This window comes from Hyperolius riggenbachi, chromosome 1 (assembly GCF_040937935.1).
Source record: "Hyperolius riggenbachi isolate aHypRig1 chromosome 1, aHypRig1.pri, whole genome shotgun sequence".
NCBI classification, from domain to species: Eukaryota; Metazoa; Chordata; class Amphibia; order Anura; family Hyperoliidae; genus Hyperolius; species Hyperolius riggenbachi.
In genome coordinates this window covers 375173001-375192538 of record NC_090646.1, presented here as the reverse complement: position 1 = coordinate 375192538, position 19538 = coordinate 375173001, and the positions used below count along the sequence as shown (strand labels likewise).

General features: G+C 43.5%; 1 protein-coding gene across 2 annotated transcripts in view; it reads right to left on the bottom strand.

Moving 5' to 3' along the window:
* Positions 1-19538, bottom strand: part of SVEP1 (sushi, von Willebrand factor type A, EGF and pentraxin domain containing 1) — a 456592-nt gene that overhangs the window by 234248 nt on the left and 202806 nt on the right. For both annotated transcript variants that reach the window (XM_068234340.1, XM_068234341.1), the window contains 2 exons: positions 17890-18075; positions 12767-13000 (listed from right to left, as the gene is read on the bottom strand). In XM_068234340.1, the coding sequence (XP_068090441.1) occupies positions 12767-13000; positions 17890-18075 (420 nt within the window). The remainder of the gene's footprint in view (positions 1-12766; positions 13001-17889; positions 18076-19538) is intronic.

Here is a 19538-nt window from a genome sequence, read left to right as displayed (position 1 = left end):
TCAGGGTGCGGAGCCCCACGCGGCCGGTGCTCCGCATTCTGGCTATCCCAGCCTGCATGGGGGACAAGGGGTTAAAGAGGTCTGGGAGGGGGGACCCCACGTCGTTTTTTTTATATTTCCCACACTCAGAACGAAGTAAGTAAAACTCTTCCCACTTGGGGGAATCTATGAAAATAATACACTATTGTTACCTGTGCAAAAAAAACTGACATTTTCCGCATTTAAAAGACATTTTCGCCCTTGAAACTTAAAAATCGATTTTCTCAAAAACTATAAGGTCTTTTTGAAAAAAAAATTTTCCTCTTATTCCCACTGATCCCCTTAATATACCCTGGGAATTTGGTGTTCCTAAACTTTAAGCAGGCTTTGCTATTAACCGTTAAAGTCGGCGGGTTTTTAAATGTTTACATTTTTCCTTTGAAACTTTAACATCGATTTTCTCAAAAACTATAAGGTCTTTTTGAAAAAATTTTTTTCCTCTTATTCCTCCTGATCTCCTTAATATATTCTCCAAATTTGAGGCTCTTAGCATTTAAGGGGGCTTTGCTATTAACCCTTAAAGTCGGCGGCTTTTTTATATTATACGGAGCGTTACGGTTTAACGCGAAATTACGGTAGCGTTTAATGCGAAATTACGGCATGAATGAAACGCGAAATTTCGCGTTGAAAATTACGCTTACGGTATTTTCAATTACGATTTTAATGGCAATTTCGCTACGCTAATTTCGCATCGTAATCGCAAATTTCGCATGCGTAATTATAGTAATGCGAAATTACGAAAATTTCAGCTCAACTCTAATAATTCCCCTTTAAACAAAATATAACTTAGTTGGAGTGCCCAGGTTGAAACAGGAGTCGCTTGGAGATCAGGATTGGTCAGGAACCTGGCACATTCAGAGAAAAACTCATTTTCTGTTTCAGAGCTAAGTTCTTCAAATTTCTTAAAGGAACAGGAACCATAATTAACAGTGTCATACTTTCTGGGAATCCCCCCCACAATGGGGATTGGTAATGGGGTTTTCATAATGTAAGGCTTGGTGGTGTATTCTCCACAGTCAGCATGCAACGCATGAGCTGACGTGGAGGAGGTACACACACCAGCACAAAGAAACAGGCTATCCCTAGTATAGTGGAGGGGAGGACTGACTCCAATAGGAGATTGTGGCGCACAGAGCCGGTGCAGATCTGACAGCCACAAACAATGCTTTCGTTATAACGTCTCAGCGCAAAGTAGCGCTGAGCGCATAAACCAGAACTGAGGAGATCAGGACAGGTAGACAGAATGAACGCTTGCTAGCTAGCGGCTACTTAGCGACAGCAAGCGTCCAAAACCAGACAGACTGGAATGAGGCAGCCAATGCATTGCAGCGATGGCGTGCCTCACAAAGACAGGACAGGATAGTCAGGAAATAGCAGGATCGAGATAGATGAACGTAACACAGATAAATATACAATAAGTATGTTTTCCTAGCGTATTACAATTACAGCTATCAATGAAACTATTTGTAACGTCTGACTAACATATGTATATATCGGCAATGAACCGATATATGACATAAGCAGGAACGCTGACTAGGACTGGAGTAATACAGGGAACAGGACTCAGAAGGATTCGCTATCTCTTCGCAGAGATGAACGCAATCCACAAACAGTAACAGAACTGGATTCAGAAGGATTCGTTATCTCTTCGCAGAGATGAACGCAATCCACAAACAGGACCAGGAACAGGATAACTAGCTCAGCACGGGTGCTCACGGTACGCGCAAACTACCAAAACGTGCTGGAAAACTGACTAACTGAACACAGGAAATAAACAGTTCGTGTACGTATATATATCAGCGACACTGATGTATCAACGTAACACGAATACAAGGAAAATAATAAACGTGCTGGTATGCATATATATTGGCAATGAACCAATATATGATGCAAAGACCAGCAAAGTATCTTTATAACAAGAAACACGATCGGGGGCTAAAGCGACAGCAAGACGGGCTTAAACTGAAGCTATGAAAACCCAAGGAAACCCTGCAGGAAGCAGATCTTTATACTGAGGTCATCCAATGGGAGCAGACATGCAGATTCCCACACAGGTGAATGATAATCAGTCACAAGCTGACAGCAGGGAAAGACAGACAAAGCTATGCAGCTTGCATGGAAATAGATCAGAACTGCCTGAGCTGCAGCACTACTACTTCCAGCAACAGCTGCTGCAGCAGCGATCATCACACTACCGCAAAACGCGTTGTGTATCTTTTTGTGCTTTTATCCAATAAAAGTGATTGAAAATTTACAAGCAGTCTTCTATAAGGTAGACCTAACGCTTACCTTTTCTAAATTGTTTTTTAGTACATTTTATGGTTTTTGGGTACGTCTAGGATCTGTTTCTAGCCTTTAGTTTCAGAAACTGTTAGAAATTGATCTGCATTTTATCAGTCATATGTCTCATTTAAAAAAACTGAATATACCTTACTGTGTGTAAGAGACACTATAAAAACATGCAACTCTGAGAAAAAAAAAGTGCACCTATATTAATTGATTATATGGCTCTATGCAGTGGCGGACACAGCCAGCAGTGGGCCCCTGTGCAAAATTGTAATTGTGGGCCCCCTATGACCTGCGGCGCGCGTAGCGCGCCGCGGCAAAATATGGGCGTGGCTACAACCTGCGGCGCGCGAAGCGCGCCGCGGCAAAAATTAGTGGACAGAACCTGCGGCGCGTAGCGCCGCGACAAAAAAATGGGCGTGGCAATGACCGGATGAGGGCGGAGCTAACTGTAACTTAAAGCGAACCCGGGGTGAGGGTTTATTTCCTTTTAAACAATACTAGTTGCCTGGCGGCCCTGCTGATCTATTTGGCTGCAGTAATAAACTGAATTACACCAGCAACAAGCATGCAGCTAATCTTCTCAGTTCTGACAATATTGTCAGAAACCCCTGACCTGCTGCATGCTTGTTCAGGGTCTATGGTTGAAAGAATAAGAGGCAGAGGACCAGCACGGCAGCCAGGCAACTGGTATTGCTTAAAAGGAGAGAAATATGGCAGCCTCAATATTATTCTCACCTCAGGTTCCCTTGAAAAGTGCAACGCAAAGACAGTGGGCCCAAGTTTTGGTGACCCTTTCCCCAGAAAATTCACATAATTGTGCAGGTTTTCTCAAGAAAATACACATATATGCCCAGAAAATACGTGCAATCATGTCGGCAGATATGCCCAGAAAATACGTGCAATCATGTCGGCAGATATGCCCAGAAAATATGTGCAATCAAGTCGGCAGATATGCCCAGAAAATACGTGCAATCAAGTCGGCAGATATGCCCAGAAAATACGTGCAATCAAGTCGGCAGATATGCCCAGAAAATACGTGCAAACAAGTCGGCAGATATGCCCAGAAAATACGTGCAAACAAGTCGGCAGATATGCCCAGAAAATACATGCAATCAAGTCGGCAGATATGCCCAGAAAATACGTGCAAACAAGTCGGCAGATATGCCCAGAAAATACGTGCAATCATGTCGGCAGATATGCCCAGAAAATACATGCAATCATGTCGGCAGATTTGCGAAGAAAATACATGCAATCATGTGGCAGACCTGCCCAGAACATACACCTGCTAATATAAATAAAACAAAAACATTTACTCACCTGCAGCAGCAGACCTCCTGTCCCAGCCTCCATCCGGCGCGCAGCTCCCATGGGTGGTTGGGTGGATAGGTAGCCTAGTGGGTGGGTGAGTGGGTGGGTGGGTTGGTAGCCTGGTTGAGTGGGTGGGTTAGTAGCCTGGTGGGTGGGTGGGTAGGTAGCCTGGTGGGTGGGTGGGTAGGTAGCCGGGTGGGTAGGTAGCCTGGTGGGTGGGTGGGTAACTAGCCCGGTAGGTAGGTAGGTAGCCCGGTGGGTGGGTAGGTAGGTAGCCTGGTGGGTGCGTGGGTAGCCGGGTGGGTGGGTAGGTAGCCTGGTGGGTGGGCTGGTAACTAGCCCGGTAGGTAGCCGGGTGGGTGGTTAGGTAGGTAGCCGGGTGGGTGGTTAGGTAGGAAGCCTGGTGGGTGGGTAGCCGGGTGGGTGGGTAGGTAGGTAGCCGGGTGGGTGGTTAGGTAGGTAGCCGGGTGGGTAGGTAGGAAGCCTGGTGGGTGGGTAGGTAGCCGGGTGGGTAGGTAGGTAGCCGGGTGGGTAGGTAGGAAGCCTGGTGGGTGGGTAGGTAGCCTGGTGGGTGGGTAGGTAGGTAGCCTGGTGGGTGGGTAGGTAGCCTGGTGGGTAGGTAGGTAGCCGGGTGGGTAGGTAGGAAGCCTGGTGGGTGGGTAGGTAGCCTGGTGGGTGGGTAGGTAGGTAGCCTGGTGGGTGGGTAGGTAACCTGGTGGGTGGGTTGGTAACTAGCCCGGTAGGTAGCCGGGTGGGTGGTTAGGTAGGTAGCCAGGTGGGTGGTTAGGTAGGTAGCCGGGTGGGTGGTTAGGTAGGTAGCCGGGTAGCCGGGTGGGTGGGTAGGTAGCCTGGTGGGTGGGTTGGTAACTAGCCCGGTAGGTAGCCGGGTGGGTGGTTAGGTAGGTAGCCGGGTGGGTGGTTAGGTAGGTAGCCGGGTAGGTAGGTAGGTAGCCGGGTGGGTAGGTAGCCGGGTGGGTAGGTAGCCGGGTGGGTGGTTAGGTAGTTGAGTGGGTGGTTAGGTAGGAAGCCTGGTGGGTGGGTAGGTAGCCGGGTGGGTAGGTAGCCGGGTGGGTGGTTAGGTAGTTGGGTGGGTGGTTAGGTAGGAAGCCTGGTGGGTGGGTAGGTAGCCGGGTGGGTAGGTAGGTAGGAAGCCTGGTGGGTGGTTAGGTAGTCGGGTGGGTAGGTAGGTAGCCGGGTGGGTAGGTAGCCGGGTGGGTAGCTATCCGGGTGGGGGGCCCGACTCCTATCCTCCCTCCCTCCCTTCCTTCCTCACCTCGGGGGGCCCCCTCCCGATATGCGCGGCGGGAGAGTGAGCGGCAAATGCAGGAAGTCTTCAGGGCTCTCCAGGCATCCGCTAGAGGCCCAGCCGCTGAGTCTCCAATATGTCTCCAACTGGAGACATATTGGAGACCAAGCGGCTGGGCCTCTAGCGGATGCCTGGAGAGCCCTTCCTGCATTTGCCGCTCGCTCGCTCTCCCGCCGCGCATATCGGGAGGGGGCCCCCGAGGTGAGGGAGGGAGGGAGGATAGGAGTCGGGGGGCCCCCGGGAATAAAATAATAAAAAAAAAAAAAAAATATTAAAAAAAAAAAAAAAGTACTTAATGCCATGGGCCCCTGAAGAAAACGGAACTTCAGGGGCCCTCGTGCGGCGGCACGGCCTGCACGGCCGTATGTCCGCCCCTGGCTCTATGTGATTAGGCGGAATGCTTTCAAGCTGTACTGTTTTCTACATACTGCACAGAAGCCTGTTAGCAATTGATAACTAACTGAATGCAATGCCTTTTGCTCTACAATGCCTAGTTTCCCGCATTAACGAATTACCATTTTGAAATCTTGAGACATGTTTTTAATTCTTGCCTATTTTTGTTTTCTATTTAAAGTTCTCTTACTAGAATTTAGCACCGTGCTCTTAAAATTGCTTGATTAATGTTTACCTTTTAAAACCTTCTACTTCATCTGTATTAGTCGTGTGCAAAAAGCTGTTTACTCGGACAGCTACAGAAATGCAAGTATGCTTTATTGCAAAGAAATACTGCCATCTGCAGACTATGAGAGTCCGCACATACTGGCATTTTTTTTTTAGAAAGCTTCAATGCTCTTCATGCAGATATCTACAGTATTAACATAATAGGTGCCATAATCACTCTATTGTAAACAGAAGAATATCATATGTAGAAGTAGGGTTGAAAAAAATGTTTATGCAGCTCTGAGATGCAGAGCAAATATGAGAAATGTATAAGGTAAATAACCACAGTACAAATGGTGTTATTAAAGCATATATGAAGACAAAATAAACTCATGATATAATGAATTCTACGTGTAGTACAGGTAAAACATAGAGCATTACAAGCGAATAAATTATTAGCATATTGTTTCCAGTGCAATAAGAGTTAAGAAACGTCAATTGTTATCTAGGCAACAGAGCTTCTCTGAGCTCTCCGACCCAACCTGGGTCAGCTACAATGCTGTTTTCTGAAGCACTTCTACATCAAAGAAACAGCCAGAGACAGAGACGGAGAGATTATTTGATAAGGTTTTACTGCAGGGAAGTTCAAAGGGTCATTATGCAGTGTTATTAACCACTTGAGGATCTTAGGCTTACACCCCCCTAGTGACCTGGCTGTTTTTTTGTAAATAAAGCCACTGCAGCTTTAAGGTCTTGCTGCAGGGCCGTACAACTCAGCACACAAGTGATTCCCCCCCCTCCCTTTTCTGCCCACCAACAGAGCTTTCTGTTGGTGGGCTCTGATCGCTCCGCGGATTGTTTATTTTATACAAATATTTTTTTTTAATAAATACAATACAATACAATACAATAACATTTCTATAGCGCTTTTCTCCCATAGGACTCAAAGCGCTTCTAACCTATTTTTAATACCTTTCCGATCCCTCCCTCCCCTGCCAGCTTCAGTCTATGACAGCAGATTGCTCCTGTCTCCAATGCTCCTCTGTCCCACGGCTGTCCCCAGTACATCGCTGCCGTGAATCGCAGCGCTGTACACAGTAAATAGACGGTGAAACTAACAGTCTCCTAGAGGCGATTGCCGCTGGGAGAATGATGGCTGAGTGGAGCTCCGTAATTCAAGGCGTACGCTATATCCTGCAAAACCCCGCCCCAGTACTTGATGCCAATTGGCGTTAGGCGGTCCTGGGGCTGCCACCACGATCATGCCCATCGGCGTGACACGGTCGTCTAGAAGTACAAAAAAAAAAAAACTATGTATCTGAAAATGACTATTTTCTTTTCTACTAATTTTCTATTCTCTATCCGTACTACAGATACAATTCATTAGATCATACTTTTTTTTTTCACTTCCGTGTCACTTTAAAGGAAATAAGGGATATGGAGAGTGAGAGGGAAATAAGGGGTATGGAGGCTGCTGGTTTTATTTCCTTATAAGCAATACTAGTTGCCTGACTATCCTGCTGATCCTCTGCCTCTAATATTTCAGCCATAGACCCTGAATTAGCATATGCAGATCTGGTGTTGTTGACATTATTATCAGATATGACAAGATTAGCTGAATGCTTGTTTCAGGGATTTGATTCAGACAATACTGCAACCAAATGGATCAGCAGAGCTGCCAGGCAACTGGTATTGTTTAAAAGGAAATAAATATGGCAGCCTCCATATTCTCCTCACTTCAGTAATCATTTAGAGCAAGACTGTGAGATCCATAGGAGAAAAAGTTAGGCACTTGCCTTGGTAGAGGAAAGCTTGTGGATCCTCCAGAGGCTTCCCACGAACTCTTTGAGTTTATAATCCAGCACTGGGACCCTCTGGAAGTTTGTAGCCACGCTCCCCTCAGTGAAGTGCGGCTGCACTGTGCAAATACAAGATGCCTTGCACCTGCGTAGTAACACAGACTTGCCCAGGCTAAATGCCTCAAAAAGCCTAACCCAAGAGGCTCTGGGATACTGGGCAGGTACAAGGTGTCCTACGCAGTGCATCCACACTCGTTAACAGATGGGAGCATGGCCACACGTGTTGCTAGACAAAACCCTTATCAACAAAGTTGCCCTGCCTCCCCCAGCACCCACACTGACCTCTCCCTGCCCCATCAGCCAAAGTGACCTCCCCAGCACCCATAGTGACCTTTCCTACCCCCAGCCGCACCCCTCCTCACCCCAGCAGCACCCAGAGGGACCTCCCATCCCAAAAGCAGCACCTATAGTGACCTCTCCCTCCCCCAGCACCCACAGTGACTTACCCTTTCTTCAGTAACCACAGTGACCTCTACCTCCCTCAGCACCCACAGTGACCTCTACCTACCCCAGCATCCACAAAGACTTCTCCCTCTCCCAGCAACCACACTGACCTCTACCTACCCCAGCTCTCACACTGACCTCTCACTTCCTCAACCCACAGTGAGCTCCCCTTCCTCCAGCACCTACACTGACCTTTACCTCCTCCAACACTCACAGTGACTCTAGTGACACAGACTCTACTATGGCACCTCAGCACCCACTGCAAGTTAGCACGAACTGGACATCTGCATCTTACCACCCACTGCATCTGGGCATGCACTGCTCCTTGGCACTTACTGCAATGTTGCACCTACTTTTACTTAGCAGCCACTGCATATTGGCAACAATGTACGTATTTGCCTAAAAGGAGCTTGTGTGCTGATCAAGAGGGAAAAGGGTCCCAGTAATGATAGGGAGTCCGTGCCTACATCAGGTTCCACTGTGCACATTATAATAGTGGGCACCTATAACTGCTGATTTGAGGGTGGTGGAGCCAAAAGACTTGGTTGGAGGGAGACACAAAGTCTGCCGGATAGTGCTATAAAGGAGGGGAGTGGGGAAGGTTATAAAACTGCCTAATACTGCTTTCTAGAGAGGAGGTATTACATACACAATTTAGCACGACTGATTGATTGATTAGGGCCCCTTTTTCAAATTTGAGCACAACCTCCCTAAATACCACCTGGCATTAGCATACCTTTTTAATAAGGATTTATCTCAAATTATAATTTCCCAGATAATGGACCATAAAATGACAAAAGTCTCTATGTGTCCTAAAATGATATTGTGGGAGACAGGGGCGTAGCAATAGCCATAGCAGCTGCTATGGAGCCCTGGAGCATAGGGGGCAATTAACTTTCTTATGTTTCTCTACCCTCTCACTTTGTCTCAGTGCCCATGAACTACCGTATATATATATATATATATATATATATATATATATATATATATATATATATATATATATATATATTCTTGAATACAAGTTGACCTTGTGTATAAGTTGACCCCAATATTCAACACTCTTAAGCTGGGATTTTTTATTGACTCAAATATAAGTCTACCCAGCAAAGTTAATGGCTGAACTTGGGCCTCAGGAGGGGTTATTGACTGCACTGCATTCAGTATTGCAGCAATTAACCCCTCCTGTGCACCCAATACCTCCTCCAGGCCCCAAGTGCTGCAATTATTCACTCCCTTTTATGCAGCCCAGTATTTCCCCTGCACCTTTCCTTGTTAATTGTTGTGGCCAGTACTTTCACACCTGTGTTTTATTGGCATTTCCTAACCTTAAAGTGTCACTTACCACTGGGTACATTGCTGCAAATAGGAATGTCACTATTAGTACACACATTACTCAGTGTACTCAGTGTTGCCTGTGACACGTGTATAAGTCAACTCCTATACTAATCAGATCTAAATTTCTAGACTTATACTCAAGTATATACAGTATGTGCTTTGTTGATTACATAAGGGTGTAAATTGCCCAATTAACTCATATCCATAGGGTAGTGGCAGGTGGCATTGCTTAAGGGCGCTTACATCTTATGGCCCCATGAACATTTTGCTATGGGGCCCAATAATCTCTAGCTATTCCACTGGTGGGAGGAATGGTACAATAGCAGCCGACTCCCAGCACTTATAGTGCATTTTACTTTGGCGAGAAGTGTACATTCATATGTATGTAATTTTCAGTTTTACAATGATTCCCCAAAGATGTCCTTTAATACTCATCTCTATAGCTGCATTTTGTAATCCTTACATGGAACGATAGGAGCAATCTGCTTGATCTTTGAATGGATAAATATATACCCACTTCATATGTCTCCACTCTCTACATATGTAATCTAATCTTTCTAGCATTAATGAAAAGGTTATTTCCATGCCTGTGTCATTTTGATCTGTTAATAGATAGTTCAGACAGAGTAATCATCCGTTTATCTTACTGTGCGCATGTCCACCTCTAAAGCTCCTCCTCAGTACAATACGTTCTTTAAAAAAAAAAAATAGAAAAATACAGCCCATTTGGTTTTACTGGTACACAATAATCTACAGCATAATAACAACAACAGTGGTCTTGTGAAAAATACTACTGCTGCTGCTGCTGCTATTAATATTACTACTATTGTTGTTATTCTGAGAATAATAGGGGACATCTGGAATGAAAACAGCCAAAGCCATCATTTAGGAAGCAATGATTTATCTATGTGGCATTTTTACTGGGATACGTTGTCTTGTGCCAGATATCTATAAATATGCAGACGTTATATACAGCTTCCTTCTTCCAAGACCTATAAATTACATTTTTGATATTAACTGCTGATTCTGTAACACCAAAGGAGCTCAAAGGTAAACTGATATCAAATTTGCCTACCTATACCAGAAACCTATGATATTTGGTTAAGAAAAGCAACAGCAAAGATAAAACATGAATCTAGAGAATATAGAATCACCTGTAGCTCTTATATAGAACCCGAGCCAGTCTCAAAATAAAAAAAAGCAAGCTACCTGATCCGGGGGGAGGGGGAGCAGCCGGATCAGGTAATGTCCATTACTGCTGCTCCCCACCGCTCCATGTCCAGTTCTTCATTACTTTCGCTTCTGTGACCTCAGGGGATACTGGGTTCTCCACTGAGAGCACAAAGCTCTGATTAGCATGGAGGGGGCAGGGAAGAGGTGGGGAGCAAGCAGAGGAGAGCAAGTGAGAAGGCTCTGCTAGGCGGGGAAGGGGCGTTACGCAGGAGCTCCTCACCTGTAAGGGACACCCCTTCCCCATTAGTTTGTCGACAAGCTGCTAGGCAGATTCGGGGTGAGAGTCTAGCAGGGTGCAGGGGGAACTGAGAGCAGCGAGGAGGGCACAAAGAGGCATGACTTTCAGATGAAAACATGCCTCTGTGTCCCTTTTTTACATTTAAAATCGCCTTGGGTACAGTTTAAATAATTTAGAAGTTATTTAGTAAGTCCAGTGGAATTTGACTTACTCCTACTGGATATATCATGACCTAGATTCTGGAACATGCATATAAAAAGGGTACAAGGGTTATTTAGGCAATGGTAAAATCAGCTAAGAATATTGGTAAAATTACCAATATACTACTATTGGGCAGTGGCTAATACCGATAGTAGAATATTGGTCATTTTTACTAATGTTTACTAATATTTTACTTTCACTTAACCTAACCCACTCATAACACTAAACTACCCTCTACCAAAGCCTAGCACTAATCAACCCTCGCTGCCGAAATCTCCACCGATATTTATAACCTAACCCTCTTCTCACACTAACTTCGATATAAGCGGTGGCTTCCATCGCTATGTGCGCCTCCACCAATATTTGCACTGCCTATAACAATCACTAATCGGGTGGCCCCGGCACTAGAGTTACACAACAGGTACGGCTATAGTGACAATTTACATTGCGGTCTATGTTGCACTAATTTTACCAAACGGCCACAGGTGCCCAAATTACCTGCTTCAGATTCTGAGATGGGTTGCAGCATATTGTGGAAACAAATAGACCTAGAGTATAAATGATTCCCCCTCCTGTACTGACTAATAGAGAGGGGTAGCATCAAGACAGCAAAGCTCTGTTACTGCACAAAGGGGTGGTCACTTGATCATCATATTTCGTCCCTTCATCCTGGTGAGTAAGGTTAGGTTATTTTCTTCCTCTACCTTAATATTTATTTGCAGGGGATAGAAATGGGGAGGGGGATTTGCAAAATGCAAGGGTTCTTTAATCAAACTTGGCTTTCATGTGTGCTGGAAAAATCCTTATATACAATCTAATCAATGAAAGAGATCCTATATGCCTGCACACGAATAGAAATCTTAATTAGCTCATAAATATTTCAAATAGGAAAGCAGCACAATATTAAAAAAAACACTTAAGATATATACCACCACTTTGGTATCCATACAGAGGGATGGAAAAAAAAATAAATATATATATATATATATATATATATGTGTATGTATATATATAGTTTGTTTTAAACTGGTTCCCAAAATCAAGGATGAATAAACATGAAAGATATGTAGCAGTTACAATGAATATATTAACACTAAAACACTATAAAGGATGAATTGACTAGTGCAAACATCAGACATAACTACATCTGATTTATTTACTAAGATATAAAAATCCATAAAGTGTCAAAAGTGATAAAGAATCCATAATGTTAACATTGTACCTAAGGTACCGTAATATTAAATGAAGTGACTAAATAAAGTGACTATGGAACACATAAGATAATCCTATATAATTAAATCCATAGTGTCGCTGCGTCATCCTCCTCCTGTCCATGTGTCCGTGTTTTTGCGCTTGTGTTGGGACAGGAGGAGGATGGGGACAGGGAGGTGCTCCCGCTGGTGGTGCGGGAGATGGGCATGCGGCGGACGTTCGTCGGGCATGTGCGTGGCGGTTGTGCAGGCGCATTTCCATGGTTGGGCGTGCAGGCTCGTGCGCATGTGCGGTGGGTGTGCGTGCATGGGGGACATGGCCACACGCGCATGCACGCTGACAGGTGGGACAGACCTAGAGCCCGTTTTTACACAGGCTTAGGTCCCCTAGTAGTATAAAATAAAGTGCTATCGTAATTATTCCGATGTAAAGCTACATAAAGTGTCAAATGAGTAAATAGTTGCTTAATAATAATAAAAATCAGGGAAACTCACTGGTTATCCACCAGCGCCATCTACGCTGCTAAAATGCTGGCACATCTGCTGCCAATCTCCCCATGCGTATCTGGGGGAAAAATGTCCACTTCATCAGAGCCTGGCCAAATGCTGACCAGTCCTCCCGTTTATGTGATGAAAACCAGCAGTGACAGAAAGTGGGTGCCCAGATAAACCAAAAAAGATATAAAATAAGGTGACTCACCACACATTCTTCCCTTTAGCACCGAACCGGGCCTACAGTACAGAACTGCCTTTCCTTCCTCCAGCGAATTGCTGTCCGCAACAATCATCTCTGAGGAAAACTGAAAGGAGTAGAGGGGTGCCTTCCGCAGAGTCCTCTTCAGACGATTTGTTATGGTTTCTAAAGCTTTAAGAAGGCGTTCTTGGTTATCGGACTCTAGTGAGTCATTCCTTCTGTCAGGCAAAGGTACACTTGCTGAAAAGAAAAACAAAGTTTGCAAAGAAAGTTAAACCTTTCAGCGGATCCAATGAAATCATTATCCCACGTTCTATCCCAAAAAGTATGAATTCCACTTAAGAATATTTGCACAATTGCTCAAAAAATAAAAACTGGCCTACTGAAACACAAATGCACATTAGGGGATAAGCGTACTTTTAAACTTTTATGCAGAAGTAGCGGAGGCTCTGATCAATAGTGCAAACATACTGCAGTATTGATTTTGCCTTTTAATAAGATTCCATTAGCCACTAGTTGTTTGTTATATGCAGCCTGTATGCAGGGAAGTTTCTCTACTTTGTTTGTCGACAGCCTCAGGCCTTTTTCTGGTTTACAAATGACTTTAACCCTAACAAAACAATCAACTACGGTAAGTTATAGATCAAAGAGTTAATTCTAAAGGTGGCCATTAATGATACAATCCCCCAGGTTATTATCCGGTTCAATTATTATGATCGGAAACGATCATTCAGGTCCACTAACTGAAAAAAAACTGCTAACCAATCTCAGTTTAATGTTTTTCCAGCCATTAGTTGTCCCGAACTAACGTTTTTAATTGATCATAGCGAGCAAATGCACAAGCTGGGGAAGGAATATGAGGGCAGAATGAGGATGTAACTGTAGCTGAAGAGCTCTATGATTAGCAAGTATGCTGAGACCCTTCCATTTTTTTGTTTAAACAAAAGCTTTGATACAACTATAGGTCCAAGGCCCCCACTGCAAATTTGACACTGCCCCCTTCTCCCAGCACTACATGCATAATAATCACATGATACAGACCACCAAAGCCAGCTCTCCAAGCACAGTCGCTGCGTGAGAGAGGGGTAAGCAGAGGAGGTGGAATAATTTGTTAATGATTATCATTACTTAATATGCATATAAAGGTGATTACGGACACTGCACCCCATATTGCTACATATTGTGTATAGTAAAAAAGAAGCTGATTGCAGACAGGCTGCATGTACGCAGTTACTTGCTGGATTGTGGGATCTTGTTAGCAGAGTCAATATATATATATATATATATATATATATATATATATATATATATATATATATATATTATATATATGTATATATATATATATATATATATATATATATATATATATATATATATATATATCATTGTTATTTTTAACAATAAAGTTTTCTGATGAAAGCATTAAAGCACATCCTTTAATTTTATATATGATAATACATTTCTCTCATACTACGCTTTTAAATAAGAAGCATCAAGCTGCCTATTTTGCATCCTCTGTAGATATATACATTCACTTACAGAAGTGTGTGATGTGTTTACTGGTCAAGAAAGGCCATACAAATTCTGCTTCTGAAGCATTTGTACAGTGCTGCCTATAATTATTCATACCCCTGGCAAATTTTGACTTCCAGTTACTTTTATTCAACCAGCAAGTCATTTTTTTCTGGGAAATGACATAGGTGTCTCCCAAAACATAACAAGACGTTGTACAAGAGGCATTATTGTGTGTGTGTGGGGGGGGGGGGGGGAGGACATTTCTCAGCTTTTATTTACATTTGAGCAAAAAGTGTTCAGTCCAAAAGTATTCATACCGTTCTCAATAATCAATAGAAAAGCTTTCTTGGCTATTACAGCAATCAAATGCTTCCTATAATTGCAGACCAGCTTTTTGCATGTCTCCACAGGTATTTTTGCCCATTCATCTTTAGCAATGAGCTCCAAATCTTTCAGGTTGGAGTGTCTTCTTGTCAACACCCTGATCTTTAGCTCCCTCCACAGATTCTCAATTGGATTCAAGTCAGGACTCTGGCTGGGCCACTCCAAAACGTTAATGTTGCTCTCTGCTAACCATTTCTTTACCACTTTTGCTGTGTGTTTTGGGTCATTGCCATGCTGAAATGTCCACTGGTGGCCAAGGCCAAGTTTCTCTGCAACATCATTGTGACCAAACAATTCAATTTTTGTTTAATTTGACCATAACACAGAAGACCAAAAGTCTTCTTCTTTGTCTATATGAGCATTCGCAAAGGCCAAGCGAGCTTTTGTGTTCTTATCTGGAGAAGTGGCGTCCTCCTTGGTCTGCATCCGTGGAACCCAGCAGTGTGCAGTGTCCGTTGGATTGTCTGCCTTGAGATATTGCCACCAGCAGAGCCCAGATTCACCAGGATGGCCTCAGGGGTGATCCCTGGATTCTTTTTCACCTCTCTCACTATTCTCCCGGCCAGCACAGGTGTGTCACTTTTGGCTTCCGACCACGCCCTCTGAGATTTTCCACAGTGCAGATCATCTTGTATTTTTTAATAATACTTTGCACTGTAGCCACTGGAACTTTAAAATTTAGAAATGGCCTTGTAGTCCTTTTCCTGACTTGTGAGCAGCCACAATGTGCAGCCGCAGGTCCTCAGTGAGCTCCTTTGAGTTGATTAAAACAGCTGTTCGAAATTAATAAGAGTAATTAGGATGCTTTAGAACAGCTTGGACTATGTGGAATGGTATAGAACTTTGGATTTTTCCACAGCTTGGTCTATCCCTATTGGTATAGAAATTTGGATTTTTCCACAGACTGTAACTGTAACAGTTTGTGAAGTATATGAATAATTTTGGACTGGGCACTTTTTGTTCAAATGTAAATAAAAGCTGAGAAATATTTTTTTTCCACAATAATGCCTCTTGTACAGTACATCTTTTGAGAGACACCTATGTCATTTCCATCAAAAAAATACTTGCTGGTTGAATAAAAGTAACTTTAAGGCAAAATTTGCCAGGGGTATGAATAATTATGGGCAGCACTGTATATATTAAAATTGAACATACACTTTAAAGAGCTATGATGAGAGTAACTGGTTTTCAATTTGCCATTATTTCACAAAAAGGGAACTGAAAGTGTACTTTTAGTATAGTCGTCAATTTGGAGCAAGATATTGCTAATATTTAGAGTATCAGTTATATCTCCACATGTGACACTAACCTCGCTCTCCATGCCTAACTTCACTCTGCCACCTTATTGCCTAACACTAACCTCCTTTTCCACGCTAAACACTAACCTCCTCCCTGCTATCGTATTCCTCTTGTGCCACAGTGCATCTCCAAGATGCACACCACCACTTCTACTGATGCGATTACGCATCCCATGCCATGTTTGGTTATGGGGATACAAATGTGTTATACGATATATTGCTACCGACCATCCGTTTTTTATGCAACATGCAAATTCGTAGTCAGTCTATTGATTTCGGGAAAACACTGCAAATCACCCCTAGTGAAAATGATCCCTAACCCTTGGGTTCAGCTATATTATAGCCCTACCCCGTTCCGAATCCTATCCTCTCACACTAACTAGCCGAACGAATGACCAACGGAACATGAATGAAAGCTACTAGCAACCCATTAATTATCCGGCAGCTGTGTTAATTAGATGTCAGCTAACTCAGGGCTGCCAAATAGGTCTATTGCGATCTACTGGTAGATCACGACTGCCTGCCACTTGGCCGCGTCCTGTCACATTCTTCTGCCGCTCAGCCACGGCTGTCAGAATCTGCTACCATAGCAGCATCAGAGGGGAGAGGCGTGGCTAAAGGCGAGAGCCCCGAAAGAAGAATGAAAGGGAAGTGCTTACTGTGCTTCCTCCCGCCCACTCTTTTCCCCGCGTTCATCCAGCTCTCTCTCTCACTATCAGGCATCTGTGGCTGTGCACGCCAGGCTGTAGATACAGGAGAGTGCTTTGTGGCCAGTCCAGACGCTTGTCATCCTCCTCTCCACTGTAAGGTAAAAGAGATGTCACTCTGTGACATCTGCTCGGGAAGATAACCTCTGCCCTCAACCAGGATCAGATGACGGTAAGTGTGACATAATGCAGATCCCGGGCTGCATGTCACACATACAGTGCTGGCAGCCGAAGTGAACATAAGTAAATTGACAAAGTAATGCTGTTGTGCAAACTATAATGTAGTTTACCCTGGTGTACGTAAAACGTTTGATTTATTGCAAGTTGAGTATAATGTGTGACTACCTATGTGTGCTAAGATTGGGGGGGGGGGGGTTCGTGATACTGTGTGGGCAGAGAAGGGTTGGTAGATCTCGGGGACTCTGCGATTTTTAAAGTAGCTCGGAGCCGAAAAAGTGTGGGCACCCCTGAGCTAACCAATAGGTAGTGATTGGCTGTGATTTGCTACTACAGCTCTCACCTTCTGGGTGAACAAATATTTGTCCCCAGCCCTGTTTCATGCCATAGAATTTTACACACACCAAATGGGCACAAGACTCTTCGAGGAACTGATAACCTGAATCTAAACATTTCTAGCTGGTGGAAATGATACAACATTAAGGAAATGGTACCCTGAGAGCATACAATGTAAAAAAATAAATGCTATTCTTGTATCCTTATGGGCAGATTTCCACTGGAAATGGAGGCACCGCCTGTGCTGATGCAAATATGCATCCTAATTGCTATAGCCATGCCCTGAACGGCTATGGGAATGCAGATACATTGGGTGGAAAACTGCAGCAGGTGGCATTTATCCCCCCACACACAATTCTGATGCTGTCTATTGATTTCAAAAAGCTGTGTTTCTTCCAGAGCAGGATCATCCAAAGGCAACCTAGGCAGATGCCTGGGGACTAGTGGGTGTCAAGGGGCCCACCAGCCACCTTCTCTGACCCTCTGCCATGTAATTTTACCATTAGGACCATAAGAGGCGTGAAAGCTACTACCATGCCTAGGGCCCAATTTCTTCGTAATCCATCTCTGCATCTGACATTGCAGCAGAAAACTGCTGCAATTTGGCTACAGTGGAAACGTGCCCTATCAGAACCATGAACTCCCAGAAGTCTAATATGCAGGTTATACAAAGATGTTGATGTTTTCGTGTACAGAAATTATAACTAACCTGTTATGTTGAAGACAAACTTGACTTTCTGATCAGTTGCCGGAACATTGACTTTTTTGTGCCGTTTTACTCTCAGTAGTGTAGTGGAGTCAGATGCAGACTTTTCTCCCAGTTCATCCTCTGTTACATCAAAAAAGTCATCATAGGCATAATCCAGTCTGTTGGCAGCTCCCCATCCCCCGGGCCCTGAATAAACAACACATAACACACAACGTCCACCACTTCTTATGTTTCATCTCATAAATATACTTTAACAGTGAGCAGAAGTTACGTTTTGATAACAGTGTTTGTGTGAGCACACATTGGGGATGATTCCCAAAGCTTGTTCACCTGCTTTCATCTGTTTTCTCCTTATCTTTGTTACATTTTAAGCTCCCAAAGATCAAAAAAATATATATAATTAGGGTAAGAAAAGCAATATATTGAGATGAAGGTAATCAGAAACAACTTACTTTGAGTGATTATTTTGCTTGTAAATGTGCTGAAAGGTTATTTTTATTAATTAGGTGAAAAATAAGTCATTTTTTGAGATGTTTTGTGAATTGACCATTGTGTATCTTAAGTTCATGAAGTAATAAGAGGATACAAATACTTGTAAGTATTTCCAGAATGCTACTTAGAGGGATACAGAAGAAGAGCGAGAGATGGGTAGTTATTTTTATGATAGTTTAGAATGTTTCCCACATCCCTCAATGTATCTTGATGCCTTCACTTTGGTGGTGGCTGTTAGATTTCTGCTTTAAACAGTAACTTATCAGTGCAATTATTAATCAGGTACTAGGAAATTCAAGGGACTGCTTTCTGTTCTGGAGGAAGGCTGGCCCAAAAACAGCCATGTTGGGCATGACTGATTGTTTAGATGAACTTTGATGCCACTTACAGTGCAAAAAGTGATTGCCTCTTTCAGTGGTTAGATGGCCATCACCCAACCCTATAATTATGTTCAGATTGGGACACAGTTATGCTTGTATAGTGATGTATATTGAATGACTTTGCGTTGGCAAAAAGGGTCACCCAGACTTGTTAGCTCAGTAGTAATAAAATTCAAAATCTGATGGACACTAGAATAAACTTATTAACCGAGGCAAATGCTTTGTCTGCCCAACTCCTTCTGGTAAACACTGGCTTTAAAGTGCTGTAATGTAACATTTTCAAGCTTTTCCTCCAGTTCTGTCCCTATTGCCTGCAGTCTGTCCCTTCCATTATCTTTGTGCTTTCACTTCCTGGTTAACGTAACTTCTGATCTGTCATTATCAATAAACTCCATGACCCAAAATTAATCTGCTTAAAAGGGGCCTATTTCTGCACCTTATTAGATGAGGGACAATGTCCCAAGAAGGAATGGGGTAGATGCTGCAGTAACAACAAAAAGATAACACACTACACCAGGAGTGGACCTATTACATTGCCAGCCAAGTAATCACAGGTGAGCAGAGCCTTTTGTCCTTGAATTGTAGATGCTGCTGTTGATGTGTATAATAAGTGTTTGAGTGCTACCACTGAAGTAGGGCTCTGGAGGAGCTTGGAGTATTTGGGGATGGTATGACTTGCAAGAGGCTCCTAGACATGGTGGCTGCAGGACAGAGCATAATACCAATACCATTTCTTTGCTTTAAATTATGTAAGCAGATTAATGTTATTCGCTGGAG